Here is a 14,860-nt window from a genome sequence, read left to right on the forward strand (position 1 = left end):
ATATAAAAACGATAGTTCGTGATCGATGTGACTATTAACGTTTTTGCTTTCTACAAGTCAATAGTGAGTCCAATCGTTGGATTGGACAATTTAGGTTAGATTAGCATTCTTAACAACACTGAACCACGCAACCAATTAGAATATTATATTTAATTAAATATTCGATTAGCGCTTTATGGCCGCTCAGCTTAACTTGAGTGCGATTATGATAATATTTTAATGACTAGAAAGGGAAACTAGTGTTGCTAGATATTGCGGATTATGCCAATATTAGGAGATTATGCTTTTTTGAAAACAGGAAGCTAAAAAGTCTACTTTAATATTTTGTATTGAAAATTCTAATACGATTTCTATTAGCTTTTATAGTTTTGACTTTGTAAGAAACGTTTTTTGAAGTGAGGAAGATCCTTAGACTGGTTAGGCTGCACATCAACAACGTAAGAAAATTCTCAGAGATATAATACAAGTGTTATTCCAATAACGTTGATACTAAGACTCAAATGATTGACATTCGATAGAATAAAAAAAAAAAGTACATTTACAAGTAGGTAAGTTTTTAACAAAAAATGAAAAATGCTTTAAAAGTAGGTAAGTAGGTACCATTATTTACACCAAAGTACATTTAAAACAAGTGTATTACCTAATCTTCTGGAGTACTAGGAACATTTACCTACACTAAAACTCAAAGGATGACATTCAATAGAATTAAAATAAGTACTGGTTTATTTAAAGCATTTTTCTTTTCTAGTTAGGCATGTATCAGAACTTCAAGGTTAGATTTTCATATCAATACTCGTAAAGCCTAGGTTATAAACTAGGCGAGTTACAGCTTTTACTACTGGCATATACAATACCCAAATATAAAAAATAAAACCGGCCTATTAAGTAGTCGTAAAACTACGGTTAAAGTCGCTGTTATTTGATATTATATGATTCAGTCCTTGGGTATTATATTCTAGTTTCTGTTAATGATCTTATTAGTTCTCCCTCGTTAGTAACCTATCGGTTTTACTTTTACCTAGTTAACCTCTAATTGGGTATTCTTGTAATATTTTCCAGAGCTTTCAAGGTCTCTCAGGAACTAAGAACTACCTAAGTATTGCTTTTTATATGGTATCAATATTTAAATAAAGTTACGTTGTTTTTAAACACTCGAATATATTTTCCTTGTGAAAAAATAAACGAGACTTTATTTATATTATACCTCTCTCGGGCTATGTAGGTATATTGATTACTAATATTATACAGTTAATCTAGCTTAAAAATTACAATGCAAAAGGATTTAATAACATTCATTCATTATTAAAGCAGAGTATAATTCAAATCTCTTATTCTGTATCATCGTAATTTACATATGCTAAATAAAAAGCGGTGTCATCACAAAAGATTTTGGAGGCAATATAAACATAATATCAATTTAAATTCCTTGTTAGTGGAGCGAAAGCCGACATCATACCTGAAAGTGCCGAGACCCCATTGGCCGACGAGCGCGCCAATCGCGTGCGCGCTGGCGGCCGCCGCATCCGGCCGGCGGCGGGCGGGCGGGCCGGGCCGCGAACTCGCCGCGCCTCAGTTCCTCTCCACACCTCGCTTCGGACTGACGCGCTCGTACATCCGTGTGTTACATACTTGCTTATATTCACTTGTCCTCCTGGGACATTCAGGGAAGTGACAATGCCGCGACCCTCACGTGAATCTTATGGCGATCAGAAACCTCCGTACTCGTACATATCCCTGACAGCGATGGCGATCTGGAGCTCCCCGGAGCGCATGCTGCCGCTGTCGGAGATCTACCGGTTCATCACGGACCGCTTCCCGTACTACCGGCGCAACACGCAGCGCTGGCAGAACTCGCTGCGGCACAACCTCTCCTTCAACGACTGCTTCGTGAAGGTGCCGCGCCGCCCGGACCGGCCCGGCAAGGGCGCCTACTGGACGCTGCACCCGCAGGCCTTCGACATGTTCGAGAACGGCTCGCTGCTCCGGAGGCGCAAGAGGTTCAAGCTCCAGAAGGGCGAGAAAGATAACCTGAACGCAGAATTAGCAGCGCTGGCCAGTTTTAACAGAGCATTTTTGGCAAGACAAGCAAGTGCACCACCCCCGCCGCCTGCCATGCCAACCGCCAGTTTATACACTCCTCCACTGTGTCCACAATTGAGTCCAGAGCCAGCAGAACTACCGGAGACAGCCGCTATTACATCGCTGCCGCGTGAAAGACCCCGAAGAGCGTTCACTATCGAGGCGCTGTTGGAGCCGGACTTGCCGCGGCTGTCGCCGTCGCCGCCGCACCAGGTGCTGATCCCGATGCCCCGCATGGAGAGCGCGGCGTCGTACGTGGCGGCGGCGCAGCGCTACCACGCGGAGCTGCTGGCGGCGGCGCACGCGCTGCGCCCCTGCTACCTGCCGCCGCCGCCGCTGCCCGTCGCCTGACATCAGCCTCACTCCAGCTGCTCCAATGTTTCGTGCAATGTTAGATTGTAAGTACACTAGTATTCAACATTTTGTAGACCGTGATTGACGTGGAACATTCTTTATAATTTAATTGTTAAAGTTTTGAGTTCTTCATTTGTGTTCTTGCTGGAGTCTTCAAGAGCCACCAGTCCAACTTATGGTTTCCTACTTTATGACTTTAGTAGGAAGCAGTGATGACATGCCCTTAACGCATTTAGTATTATGTATACCTATTTATTATCCAAAAAGCGTGATACATGGAGGCTTAGTAAGATGGGCCTACTGTTGAACATTCCACAAATGATTCACCGCAGGTAGAGCGGATCAATATCGTGTTTAAGTGATCTCACTTTAAGGTTAATGTAACTATTGATTAGAGTTTGAAAGGTGTGAAAAACAGTGGTTCAACATAATATACTGTAGCAATAAATAATCGTGAGAAAGTGAAGTATCAAGAGAGCAACTAAATGACAAAATTATAAATACTACTGAAAAGTTCTGTAAATTATTCTCAGTTTATAATTTTACACATTCTCTCTTACAATTCTAATCAGAAAAATCATATTATCTGTAGTTATATAGTAAATGTAAAAAATATAATTATTGTTGTATAATAGCTAGCGTAGATTAAGATTGTTATTTATTTAGTGATGAGAACTGAATATTTTCCTGTGCATAGAGTAGATCAATTATTTGTGTAAATATTGTTTAAATTGTTATGACTATTGAGTAGGAATATTAAATGCAATTCATTATACTTACTAGTTTCATTTCTCCTAACTTTCGAATTTCATTTACTGGTTTTGGTTGTGGTATATACCAGTTAAAATAGTAACTAAGGAGTGTAGTAAATAAAATTGGGTAGGCTAAAAATTCATCGTGTGGGGTGAAGGAAAAAAGTGGTAGAAAATTGGTAAAAAAGGGATATTCCTGGTGGTCTTTTTCACGGTGTAACGCGGCGCGTCGGAGCACGGCTGTGGGGCCATTAGCTCCCGATATAGGCCTGCAATGTGCTGACTCATCGGTTCTATCCACAGGCTTGTTACACACTATAATGCGCTTTATAGGCCTGACCAACATTTTGACCCTCTTTCACAGTGAAAAACCTTTAATCTAATGAAAGAGGATACAATAGGAAGGCTCCATTCTTCGGCGCCTTTTTGTGGCTTCAATTTATGTAATTAGGATCGGGTTAAACGGGGCAATAAAACATTGATGTTGTTTTGGATATTTTATTTTTGGGAGTAAAGTTGAACTATTATAAATAATTTGAATTTCATTTTAATAATTGCATTACGACATGCATTATAAAATTATTATACCTACACATACTAGCTTCCGCCCGCGGCTTTGCCCGCCTGGTGTGTTGATCAAAAATATCCTATGTTCGTTCAAGTACCACCAAGAATATGTTACAGAGTTTCATGATAATCGGTTAAGTTGTTTTTGCGTGAAAGAGTAGCAAACAAACGGACTTTCACATTACTAATATTATGTAAGATGTAGGCACCAATCCACTTAGTGTGATGAGTTATAGTGAAAACTTAAATTTCAACCTAATTTTGGCATCTGAAACATTTAGCCTACCCGCACACTGCTGACTAAACAGTCACCCGATGGTAGAATTTTTTATTTTATAGAAAATTATTGATTCAAGTCAAAGATTTAAAAACTAAATACTTTATCTTAGTATTACCGTTCAACTTCATACAGATTTATGATCCCAAACAAACTATCGACCGACTAAAAGTTTGCAGTGTGGGCGTACTCTTAGGTCAATTGAAACGCAGTACCTACCTAGGTATTTAATACCTGTACTTAGGTAAAATAACACACATTAACTTTAACACCGACATTAATTAATTAATATCAACAACGGTTAGGTATATGATTATTATTACAAATTAAAAAAAAATGGAACTATTCCCTCGATAGACTGACTCGTGACGAAAAGGAGCCTTAAATTGAAGAAGAAGTCAGCAACTATGTAACTACATACTTAGATATTTCTGCTTTCACCTGCCACTCAATATTACAATATTACATGTACAAGAAAAAATACTAATTGAAACAAATTATTGTTTTTTCACACTAGTGAATTTTTGTATACGCTTGATACATTCCGAGCGGAAAAATCTATCGCGTGGTTATGTGGTTAAGTGGCATTCTTTGTACTTTTAGATTTCAATTATTTGTTTTCAGAGTCAAATTACATAATTAATACATATTAATAGAGGACCGATTTTTCTATCATTGTTTAACTTCTATCTGAGGGATAATACGGCGGTTTGTCATACATATTTTCCATACCAAAGAGAAAAGCATATTGGTCATGCTTTTCAGATCAAAGTATTCTAGCGATTGAAAAATCAGACTTTCTGAATGACAAAGATGTCAGTACTAAGGTTGATCTAGTTGTGGCTGGTATGTATGGCCGCACTTACGATACGTGTGTTGTCACTTAGAAAAATCGAGCAGAAAATCCACCAGTGTGAAAGCGCATACTTTCGACCACTACCTGTATTTTATTATTTATTTATATACATTTGGTATGTTTCCTTATTAATTCGATATGTGACGCGAATTGGTCTGCCGGGGCCATGATAAAATATTATCCTGTAACATGCCACAATATAAAGTAAAAACGGCAATACAACAAAGTAGTATAATAAAGGTAAAATGTTAAGGCATGTTTGGATTAATAATAGAGTATAGATACCTATTTTTAATGAAAGTAAGAAAAAGTTGCTTTTTTATTTTATGTTATTTAAAAATAGGTAAGCCATTGCACGCTGCATTTATTCAGTTATCATTACCATTTCATTGTTTCATTTATTTATAAACTTGGAACTGGAACTGACTGGAAACCGACCCCAACATAGATGGGAAAAAACCTCGGAGAATGATGATTTATTTATAAAATAATAATTCGTTGACTCCATAAAAATAAAGTAAACTATTAAAGATTAAAAAAAAAATTAACATGTACATAGTTACATTTTTAAATATTAAATTTTATAATAAACATTTCAAAATATAAAAATAGTATCCAACAGGGATCATGGTCCAAGCTACCGGCGGTCAAGGCTCCAAGGAGAGAAACTTCCTAACCATGAGTGCCGATGTCGCTTTCATCAAGCGCTTGATCTAACCGTCTAACGAGGGCCCTTTAGGTGTAAGTCGAGTCTTGGGTCTTGGCTGAAACGACTGTCGACACAAAGATTGCAGTATTCACATGACAAATGTTGACAACCTCGTGAGTTAAATCAAGACTTAATATATTAAAAAAATATATAATTAAATTCTAGTTTTATAAGAACCCAAAATTTATTTCCGATGGTGCGGGGAAAGCCTAGAATATCGAAATTGCCTGGTGCTAAACTAGTCTTGTATAAATTATGTTATTGACTAACCCCCTTACTTATAAAATCTCTAATCACCTTCTAAGCAACATTTTAACTAATCACTACTTAAATGTTAGTTAAGACATGATTAAGCGTTTATAAGTAAGAATTTTCTTAAACAGCCCTTAAGTATTACTTATATTTAATTCACGTTTATAAGGCATCGTTCAGACCAAACGTATTGTCGGCCGCTGACTGTGAGCGCGCGTTACGCAGTTTATTGCTTTTCCATATATATTGAAATTGTCGTTCACACCGAACCGACTATACGCTGTTACGTCGTCTGTTGTAGCTGACTCTCAGTGGCCGATTATTTTACTACGCGACTATGCACGGCGGACGCGGATTGGCTACGCGGACGCAGTTGCCGAATAGCGCCGCTCCGCCGCGTACGCACCGCCGCGCCTCGGTACAGCACGTCGATAATTAGTGTCCCTTTTATATAAACTTAAACGTTTTAAAGATAGTAACTCATCGAATGTTTTACTGTCATACGAAAATATTTCTTGAACTTATTTGGATAAAGTCTATATTCGAAATATAAAGTATGAAATTGACCAAGAAAACATCGCTTCAAATTTAAGGGATGTACCCACAATTTCGTCTTCCTCTAGAGCTTCGCAAATGGCAACTATCTGAATGCGCATCATTTAATTGAAATATCAGTAAAACGTCTGATTTGAAAAAAATAAATTACGCTAGTTTTATCGTTTATACTATGAGCAGCTTCAAATACTGAGCCCTTTTATGTGTAGAATAGTCAGCCGCTCAGCGTACGCATCTGGTGTGAACCTACAAGAGCCTAATCTTTTGTTCACACACGTAGCGCATCGTACGCTATAGCCTATTGTCGGCTTGGTGAGTACGCGTATTGCAGATTGAGTCGACGTTCACACTGGGGCAGACAGTGAGTATACTCACAGTCAGGGGCGGACAATACGTTTGGTGTGAACAATCCCTAAGAAGCACATTACAAAAATCAAGTATTGTCTTTATCAGACCAATTGAAAACTTTTGATTAGAATTAAGATTTTCTTAAAAAAAAAGTGTTTAGCTATCGCGTCAACTGTCGACCTTTGTAGTTTGCGGCGGGTAGGTACTCTAACTTGTGAGAATCAAATGCTGAAAATAAAGATTTTGATTTTTTGTATTGAATTTAATGTTTCCCTTTAGCCTTTATCAGTACTTACCAATCTTTTTTTTTACTTTCAAATAATTTGGAGTCCTTGCATAATTATACTAGTTAATTTAGTGCATGTTTAATATATCTTTTCTAGAGTAGGTATATAATATTTACATGAAATAAATGGGGGAAACTAGCCGGCTACCAACCACCTATAAATCACCAACTACTTCTATTGATGAAAACTGTATGAAAATCTTTTAAGTTCTTTTTGAGTTAAACCTACAGACTAATGAAATAATTTTTAGTAATGATCTAAACTTTTTATAATTATGTAATAAACAATAGCATATACAATGCCGACTTTCGGAGCTCAAATGTTCAAAACCGTTTCAGCCAAAACTAATTAAAAATACGAATAGTTTCCTTTTTATATCGTGTTTTTTTTTAAATTAAAAGATAAGTTGTAGTCTTAGAGACACTGTAGACGAGCAGTCGGCCGGTATTTAAGCCAATGGTTTTTTTTTTTTATACCGCAAAAATACCAGCTATTTGCAGTCATCTTCATATTGAACAAACTATCGGCTGACTAAAAGTTTGTTCGGCAGTTCAGCAAAATGAACCCAATTAGCTACAATAATGGTCAGTCTTAAACATTCAATTATATCAACATCTTAATCGATCTGATGTTGAAACCTTGAGTCTTGACAATTTTCAGCTAAGTACCTAGTTAAAAGTTATTCATTGTTATATTTTATAAAGTTTCCAAATATACAACAATATGTTTCATTGGTAAATACAACAACAACAAAAAAAAAGCAGTAGCAGAAATTCTTTTCTTGTTTGGTGATGAATTTAAATTAATATGATTCTAAAATATTAATTTACTTCAATAACTAAAATGAATTCTTTTTTGAATTCAGGTATCACTGATGTGTGTATCTTCTACTGAACATTTTTTTTTAACAATTCTATGAGCGTTAGCTCTGTTAAACTGTCTGCTGGCTAAAACTTTGCAGTTTACCTACTAACGTACAGTTTGTTCGAGCTCTTTATTATATTGGACTGTAGATAAACACTTTTACGAGCTTCTGACATTAAGTTTATACGATTTTGTTATTAAAAACATTAACGACATGCAAAAAATAAAATGCCACTGGCTTAGATCACCTGTAGGTACATTATGGTCATTTAAATGGGCAAAACAATAAATGACAATATTAATGTAAATAGACAAACGTGATATTTATAAAATGCGAGTATTTAGTTTCCATTGAGTTTAAAAGAAGAAACATACCCATATTCATAACCGTTTACTTCACAAGTTATTTTCGTGGAAATGATTAAAAAACATAAGTCCATGGCGAAACGTAAGCTTGACACAGGGTGCAAGTGTCAGTAACCGCGTGTTTATTAAAGTCACATTAAATTATTCACTTATTATTTGTAATTTGTTTATATTGCACAATTTTACTTGACCACAATAAAATTGTATGATGATATTATTAGTGTTTACGTTATTACTCCTTCTTTTTCTGTGTAGACTTTCCTTTAAATCTGATCTTGACAATATCGTACTCGTTATTCTCTGAAGGGTGTTAACAAACTTCCTAGGGCAGTAGGATGGTTTGAAGGAAGTTACCGTAGTCCTCGACTACGAAAGGTTCCAGAAAAATAAGTAGGTGGGTTTTGCTCAATTAGAACCTGACACTTACACACGGTGGAAGAGGTGTTGATTTCACATTAAAAAGTAATATTTTTCTACTAGCGTAAGTGAAAGCCTCCTGTCGAAAATCCGTTTATCCCAAGGGTCGAAACAAATTCTAGCATTAGGAACGCAGCCGCGGTGAGCGAGACTCTAGATTAGAAAAATATCAGACCCAGTTAACCTAGAAATGTCTTATTAGATTTAATATTAATGCTCACACATACTTATAATCCTAAAAAAACACTTCTTTAGAAAAAAAATCCAGCAACATAGAAAACTCTGATACAGGATTTACTATATCAGAAATAAATATAAATGCATTAGTTGCATAAAACGACTATTAGTAAATTAAACATGGCTTTTAAAGAGTTTTTGCCTCCTCTTTGTTCGAGGTGTTTACTTACAAAGTTTTTACGAACAATCTAAATCACATAACAAACAATAAATATTTGTAGAGGCAGCTGTTCGGCCAGATTATTACACGAACCTTAAATAATAATCGTCCTCTCTTAGCACTTCTGTTGATGTTTTTGCCCCGAACACCTTTGCATGCAACGCTAGGCTATAATTTCGAAATTAATATCTAACACATTGTGCCTATCCGTCCGTCCCTCGATTTGCCGTTTTTATAGCTTTCTCGACACCGTAACTGCTAATTATATCTGCCGCGGCATCGCCTCGAGCCTTTCCCGAATTCATCGCCAAATCAATCTGGACTTTAATCCCTTGATGTAGGGTCCAAGTTCAGCCCCCACTTAAGTTTTAATCAGCAATCTGGGTTAAATGTGAATTCGCTACGGAATTTTTGGTCCTTCACATTTACCTAACGATATCCGCTTCGAATTTGTACAATAAGCACTTTGGTTGCATTTTAAGTGCATAGGATGCAATTATAAAAGGTGATTATTTGCAGTATTTTTATTTAACATAAAAAATAACATATTTGCTAATTAACTGTATTAGTCAAAGCGTGACCGATTCGGAGACTGAATATATTACAACCATGATCAAAGCCATTAATTTATATTTTTGGTAAAATAATAACTGACAAAATGCAGAGCAAGCTCCAGTAACTGCCAGATCTACAACATTTCAAAAATAAAGGCTAGACCTTAGACCTTGTACCTACATCAATAGAGGTACACACAGTGGTATGGTGGTGGCATTAACAGATTTGGTACTACTATGGTTGACTGCTGCTACTTGGTGAATTTATACTTGAGTAGCAAGAAAAGCCTAACCTAAGCCAACCAGTGTCCTTCTTTCAAGTACATAAATTACAAAAAAACAATTACTTACGTTCAAGCATTTGAAATGTGTGACATTAACAAAGTCTCTAGCGTGTAAGGAGGTAAATTTTATTTGCCGGACGTGTCTTCAACATTTCATGTCTTAAATCAATTTTACTGCATACTAAAAACTTGCATAAATATTAAAGAAGAGTTATTGTAATTCAATTAAAAGATGTATATATTTTTGATTTCATATTCCAAAAAATAATTAGATAACATAATAAAGCGTAAAGATTAAACATTAAAGATTATCAGCCTCCCATTGTCCATCTTAGCACATATCGATATAATATCAACAGATGTGTGACAACGCTATCAATCGGCCAATAGAGAAAGAACAATGTCGTCATGGTGATCAAGGTGTCGGCCTATTGTCACCGGTGTCGCTGTGTCGGTGAATGGGTGTCGGCGAATGTCGGCGTCACGGCGTCCCGTCGTGTGGTTCCGGCGATTGTATGAAAGGCACGCCCCCAACCCTATGCTTGGCCGAAACCTGATACGGACCTTTTTATAATTTGTCCTTGTTTTGATTATGTGTTGTCTTAGTGTGAGTGCGATGGTGTTCTTATTTTGAATTCACTTTCATGGCACCATAAAATTGAATGAATTGTAATTGGCCGTAAACACTATGTAGGATCGATTAAGGCCGTGTGGATATGTTTTGAAAAAACTTACGTGGAGTCCTCAGTTATTTTATCGTTATTGATCACTAGTCCTACGCTTTGGTAGATAGATTCTCTGCAACCTTTGACCATGTTCATGTATGGTTCGTCTAGTCAGATACGCTCATTCAACCATACCTACTTTTGAAGCTGCAGCTCCATTGAATCTTACGAGATATGTATCATAGTGTTTTGGTATTTACGAGATAATACCTACAACGAATTTTCCGGCCGAAATAACAATTTTAAAACAAAAGAATATTTGCTTGAACCCGATTGGAGTGGTTTTCGATGCACAAAATAAATAATCTCTCTTTAATTTCAATAACAATTGATATCTGCAAAAGAACAAACTCCTTAGCATTGCAAAATAATAATTACAAAGTTGTTGTTGAAGCGATTTCTAATTAATTTAGAGGTACAATAAACATTGAAGTTGGTGAAATTCGTAAAGCTTGTCTTGATAAATGGCTCGTTGTGACGAAACTACAATGCCACGCTCAGCCATGCGTTATTCCTCTGCTCACGTTTCCGTCAACAGTCTTGTATTCAGTTTTACCTTTACCTTTTTTACGGTACATAATACATTATTTTTTTACCCAATTATCTATTAATTTTGTAATCAGCTTCCTACGCAATATCAATTCTTTGAAAGCCCTTCAAACACATCCTGTGGTATTTTGCATATCTGCTTTATTAATTGTCTAGTTAGTTACAGTATATATAGTATATACTTAGTATTTTCAAGGTTTCCATGTAAAAGAGTCTTTCGAATGTGGGAATTACCTGAAATTCAGGAGGTGAAGTACCCACAATCTCTAAGGTGCATAATAAATGACTCAGTACATAAGGAATGTTTATATCGTGGTTAATTTGTTTATGTAGTCATACATTTCCCTATAACGCCACGTAACCTTTGCACAAACAAAATATGTTATCAACCAATGCAAGGTCTTTTACACAAACAAACAAGTTTCATGCGGAAGAAAATATTTACCGGCACACATATTTACGGAATCCTAAAATATGCCTGACGAAACCACTGAGTAATGAACGTTCTATTTAAAATATCCTTATGGCCATTAACACCGCTAATTGTTGGAAAAAAACTCTTTTTGCACAAATCTGCCATTGTGTCTACTCCATTATTGGGAAAACTGTAAAGCATGGTGTACTGTAAGTCGCTGGTGTGGGATTAACGGCCTTGTAATCTACTAGATAGAGTCTATAATGTTCTGAGTGGGGTAAGAGGTTTGCGTGGCTTACTGTGGTCGAGTTGTCATTAGGTCACGTATGGCAGGGTAGAAGATGGCTTGCCGGCGGCTGGCTGATGGTGTGAAATGAGTGGTCGCCGGTGCTTTTGAACTCGCCGCCTGATACCGTTTTGTCCGTCGAAGTTTTTGTGGCGTGCGTTTAGGATGCGACCTCTTTTTTGTGGCGTGTTTGTAATGCCGAGTGTGTGGGACTTGACACGTAGGTAACTATTGTTAATTCATTCCTGTTTGTTATTGTTGCATTCCTACAATATAATAAGCTATTTTGTGACGGAAAGACGCACCGGTGCCGGTGTAACCTCGACCTGTTTGATTTCCTTTCAATTAATTATGATAGTTATTTAAGTACAATTGGCAAGATTTTTTGTACCTGGGTTTAATTTTATCTCAATGCTTGCACACTGAGTCATAACAAGGAGCTGTATTGTTGATATTTTAATTACTTGGTGTGGACAAGATACTGTCAGTACAATACTTTAGCGAGTTTCACTTGTTGTGATATTTTTCGTTCCGTCATTGTTTCTTCAACGAGTGTTTATAATTGTTTCGTGATTAAAGTTCTCAGAACGGTAATAGTTGCATGTAAGGAAGTGACTATCGATATCCATTAGACAAATGGTTTGTAACTTTATGTTAGTCACTGTTCAGCGATTTATTTAATGTTTGCACGCGAACTAATAAATGGTGTCTATCAATTAGTTGAAAGAAACATTTGCATAAATTTAAGTGCTTATCATTATTAGGTAAATTGCGTGTAATTGTGTAAGTCATTTTTAGTTTCTACAACAGTGATAAAGTGTAGATTTTTATTGATCTTTATTGCAATTAATTAACGGATCTATAAACGTGTTAACTACCGTTTGTGCTGTTTTATAATTAGCGAACTCGGAGAAGTTGATTGCTTTTTATTTCGATAACTACTGGATTGATGGAAGGATCCATTTAGTTCGGTATCACTATTGGCACTATTTAGATTCTTGCGTACACAACTAGTTTTTGTAACATAAAAACGAGGTTATTATCTGTAATTTTCTCACGTGAGCAATTTTTGATATCGTCGGCGTGCTTAGATGTGTTATAATGTTATGTTAACAAACTGACACTATTTTAACATTTCGGCATTGTTGAGATTAGCTAATTTGGTGTGAAAATAACGTCATAGGTGTACCGGTTAGCTTTGAAGTAGCAAAAAATGTGATAAAAAAGCGAAAGGATGCCGTCCTAAATATATGAGCCTGTCTGCTTATGGCACTTTGATTATATGTGTGAGCAGATGACGATTTGTTTAAAGTAGATTATAATTCAACGGTTATCTCTCGTGTCCTGATGTTAGGATAGAGTTAAATGACAACAAGTGTATTTTATGTACAGAGTGCTCTTTTTTGCGTAGTGTAGGTATATATGATTCCTAGGGGAATTTATACAAACGAAACCATTTTTAACCGACTTCCCAAAAACGGGGAAGTTCTCAATTCGGAATGTGTCTATTTTTTTTATTCACTACCTGTCACCATGTTCTTTATCGTTCAGTAGTCTAAGCAAAGTGCTATCAATAAAAATGGACGAAAAAAACAGCACATAAGTTCCTCACTTAACTATTCCTTCATCCTAGGTTGAAGAGTAGGAATTTAATTTTATTTAGCGATAAAATAAAGGAGCCCGCGCTCACGGCTTCAAATGCCCATCGTTAGAATAATCTAACTCACTTAACTTTAACATGCACAGATTTACCACAGGATGATACTTTGTATTCTGAGCTCTGTAACTTAGGTATCCCTATTCAGGTAAGATCTCTGATGGTAAGAGAAAACCAAAAGAAAATAACTTGAGCAATACTTACAGACTGTTTGTTACGAATGAAACGCTTATTAATTACTCAGGGAATCCAAGGCGAAATTAACATGAGACCTGAATACCTTTAATTTTCATTTTGATGTCAAATATTGTACCTAAAGATCAGTAGTAGGTACTGAAGAAGTTAAAACACAGGTAGCGTGTTTACCCCTATACAAGTAACGAATAAAAAAGAAAAACAGATTACCAAATCTCTAAAGTAAATAATCCTACCAAAACCAACACAGAAAAAGCTTAAAAACTAAATATTGACAGGTACCTAATCCCCCTGTATAGTACCTCTAACAAATATTGACAAACGGAGCAAGCAGGTTGGTTGACAAACGGCATAGGCTCGCACCCTGTCTTTATTTGCACATTACGCCGCGCCACTACGCCTCCACAAATTAGTTTCTAAGTAATCACAGATGATTGCCAGCATTACCACAGACGTTTGAGTTTCTATTAGTGCTTACTTTTGTTTTGAAGTCAGACTTCTTGACTCAAAAGCGACGTTTATATTTGTTTCCTAAATAAATGCAGTGATTTTATCTAAATTGTTGGGTGACGGGAAAAGCTCACTAAGTACAAAATTACATTGTATTGTTTTTTTCAAAGAACATTATTAATATTATAAAATATTGTATTTTGAGAGTTTTTCCTATCTTATTGTTAATTCAATCATAGACGAGTAGTTAAAAGTACTAACTTGTTCTATGCAGCCTAGCAACCCCTAATTTATCAATCGAAACTTAAGTGAATGCTTTGTACTCGTACCTATGTTGTACTTAGTAGTAGTTACAGTTATCGAAACGTCCACGAGATAGCAACAATTTTATGTACACTTTTTAAACAATCCATAAAACCATCATTTTATAATATCAACACTATCCCTGGTTAACAATTTTGATCCTTTATAGATAAGTCTACTACAAGATCAACAAAGTTAATCAGGAAAATGCGAGTCTGTCAAATAAGTATAAATAATAGATAAATCTGATAAATTACAGTAAACATGACTCCATAACAATTTATCTGAGCAGTCAATATTATTTGCGTCTTGTACAGTGATTACTTTAATTACTTATCGTTCAGATAATACATATTAATGAC

General features: G+C 36.0%; 1 protein-coding gene across 1 annotated transcript; it reads left to right on the plus strand.

Moving 5' to 3' along the window:
• The first annotated feature begins 1,577 nt into the window (after window positions 1-1,577).
• On the plus strand, window positions 1,578-3,208 carry LOC110378573 (fork head domain-containing protein FD4). Its single transcript, XM_021337896.3, has one exon. The coding sequence runs from the start codon at window positions 1,675-1,677 to the stop codon at window positions 2,428-2,430; it is 756 nt and encodes a 251-aa protein (XP_021193571.2). The 5' UTR covers window positions 1,578-1,674; the 3' UTR covers window positions 2,431-3,208.
• Window positions 3,209-14,860: the final 11,652 nt, after the last annotated feature.

This window comes from Helicoverpa armigera, chromosome 3, assembly GCF_030705265.1.
Source record: "Helicoverpa armigera isolate CAAS_96S chromosome 3, ASM3070526v1, whole genome shotgun sequence".
In the NCBI taxonomy this organism is placed as follows: Eukaryota; Metazoa; Arthropoda; class Insecta; order Lepidoptera; family Noctuidae; genus Helicoverpa; species Helicoverpa armigera.

Bases quoted from the DNA above. Each gene is read 5' to 3' on its own strand.
- LOC110378573 (XM_021337896.3), top strand. From the start codon at position 1,675: ATGCCGCGACCCTCACGTGAATCTTATGGCGATCAGAAACCTCCGTAC.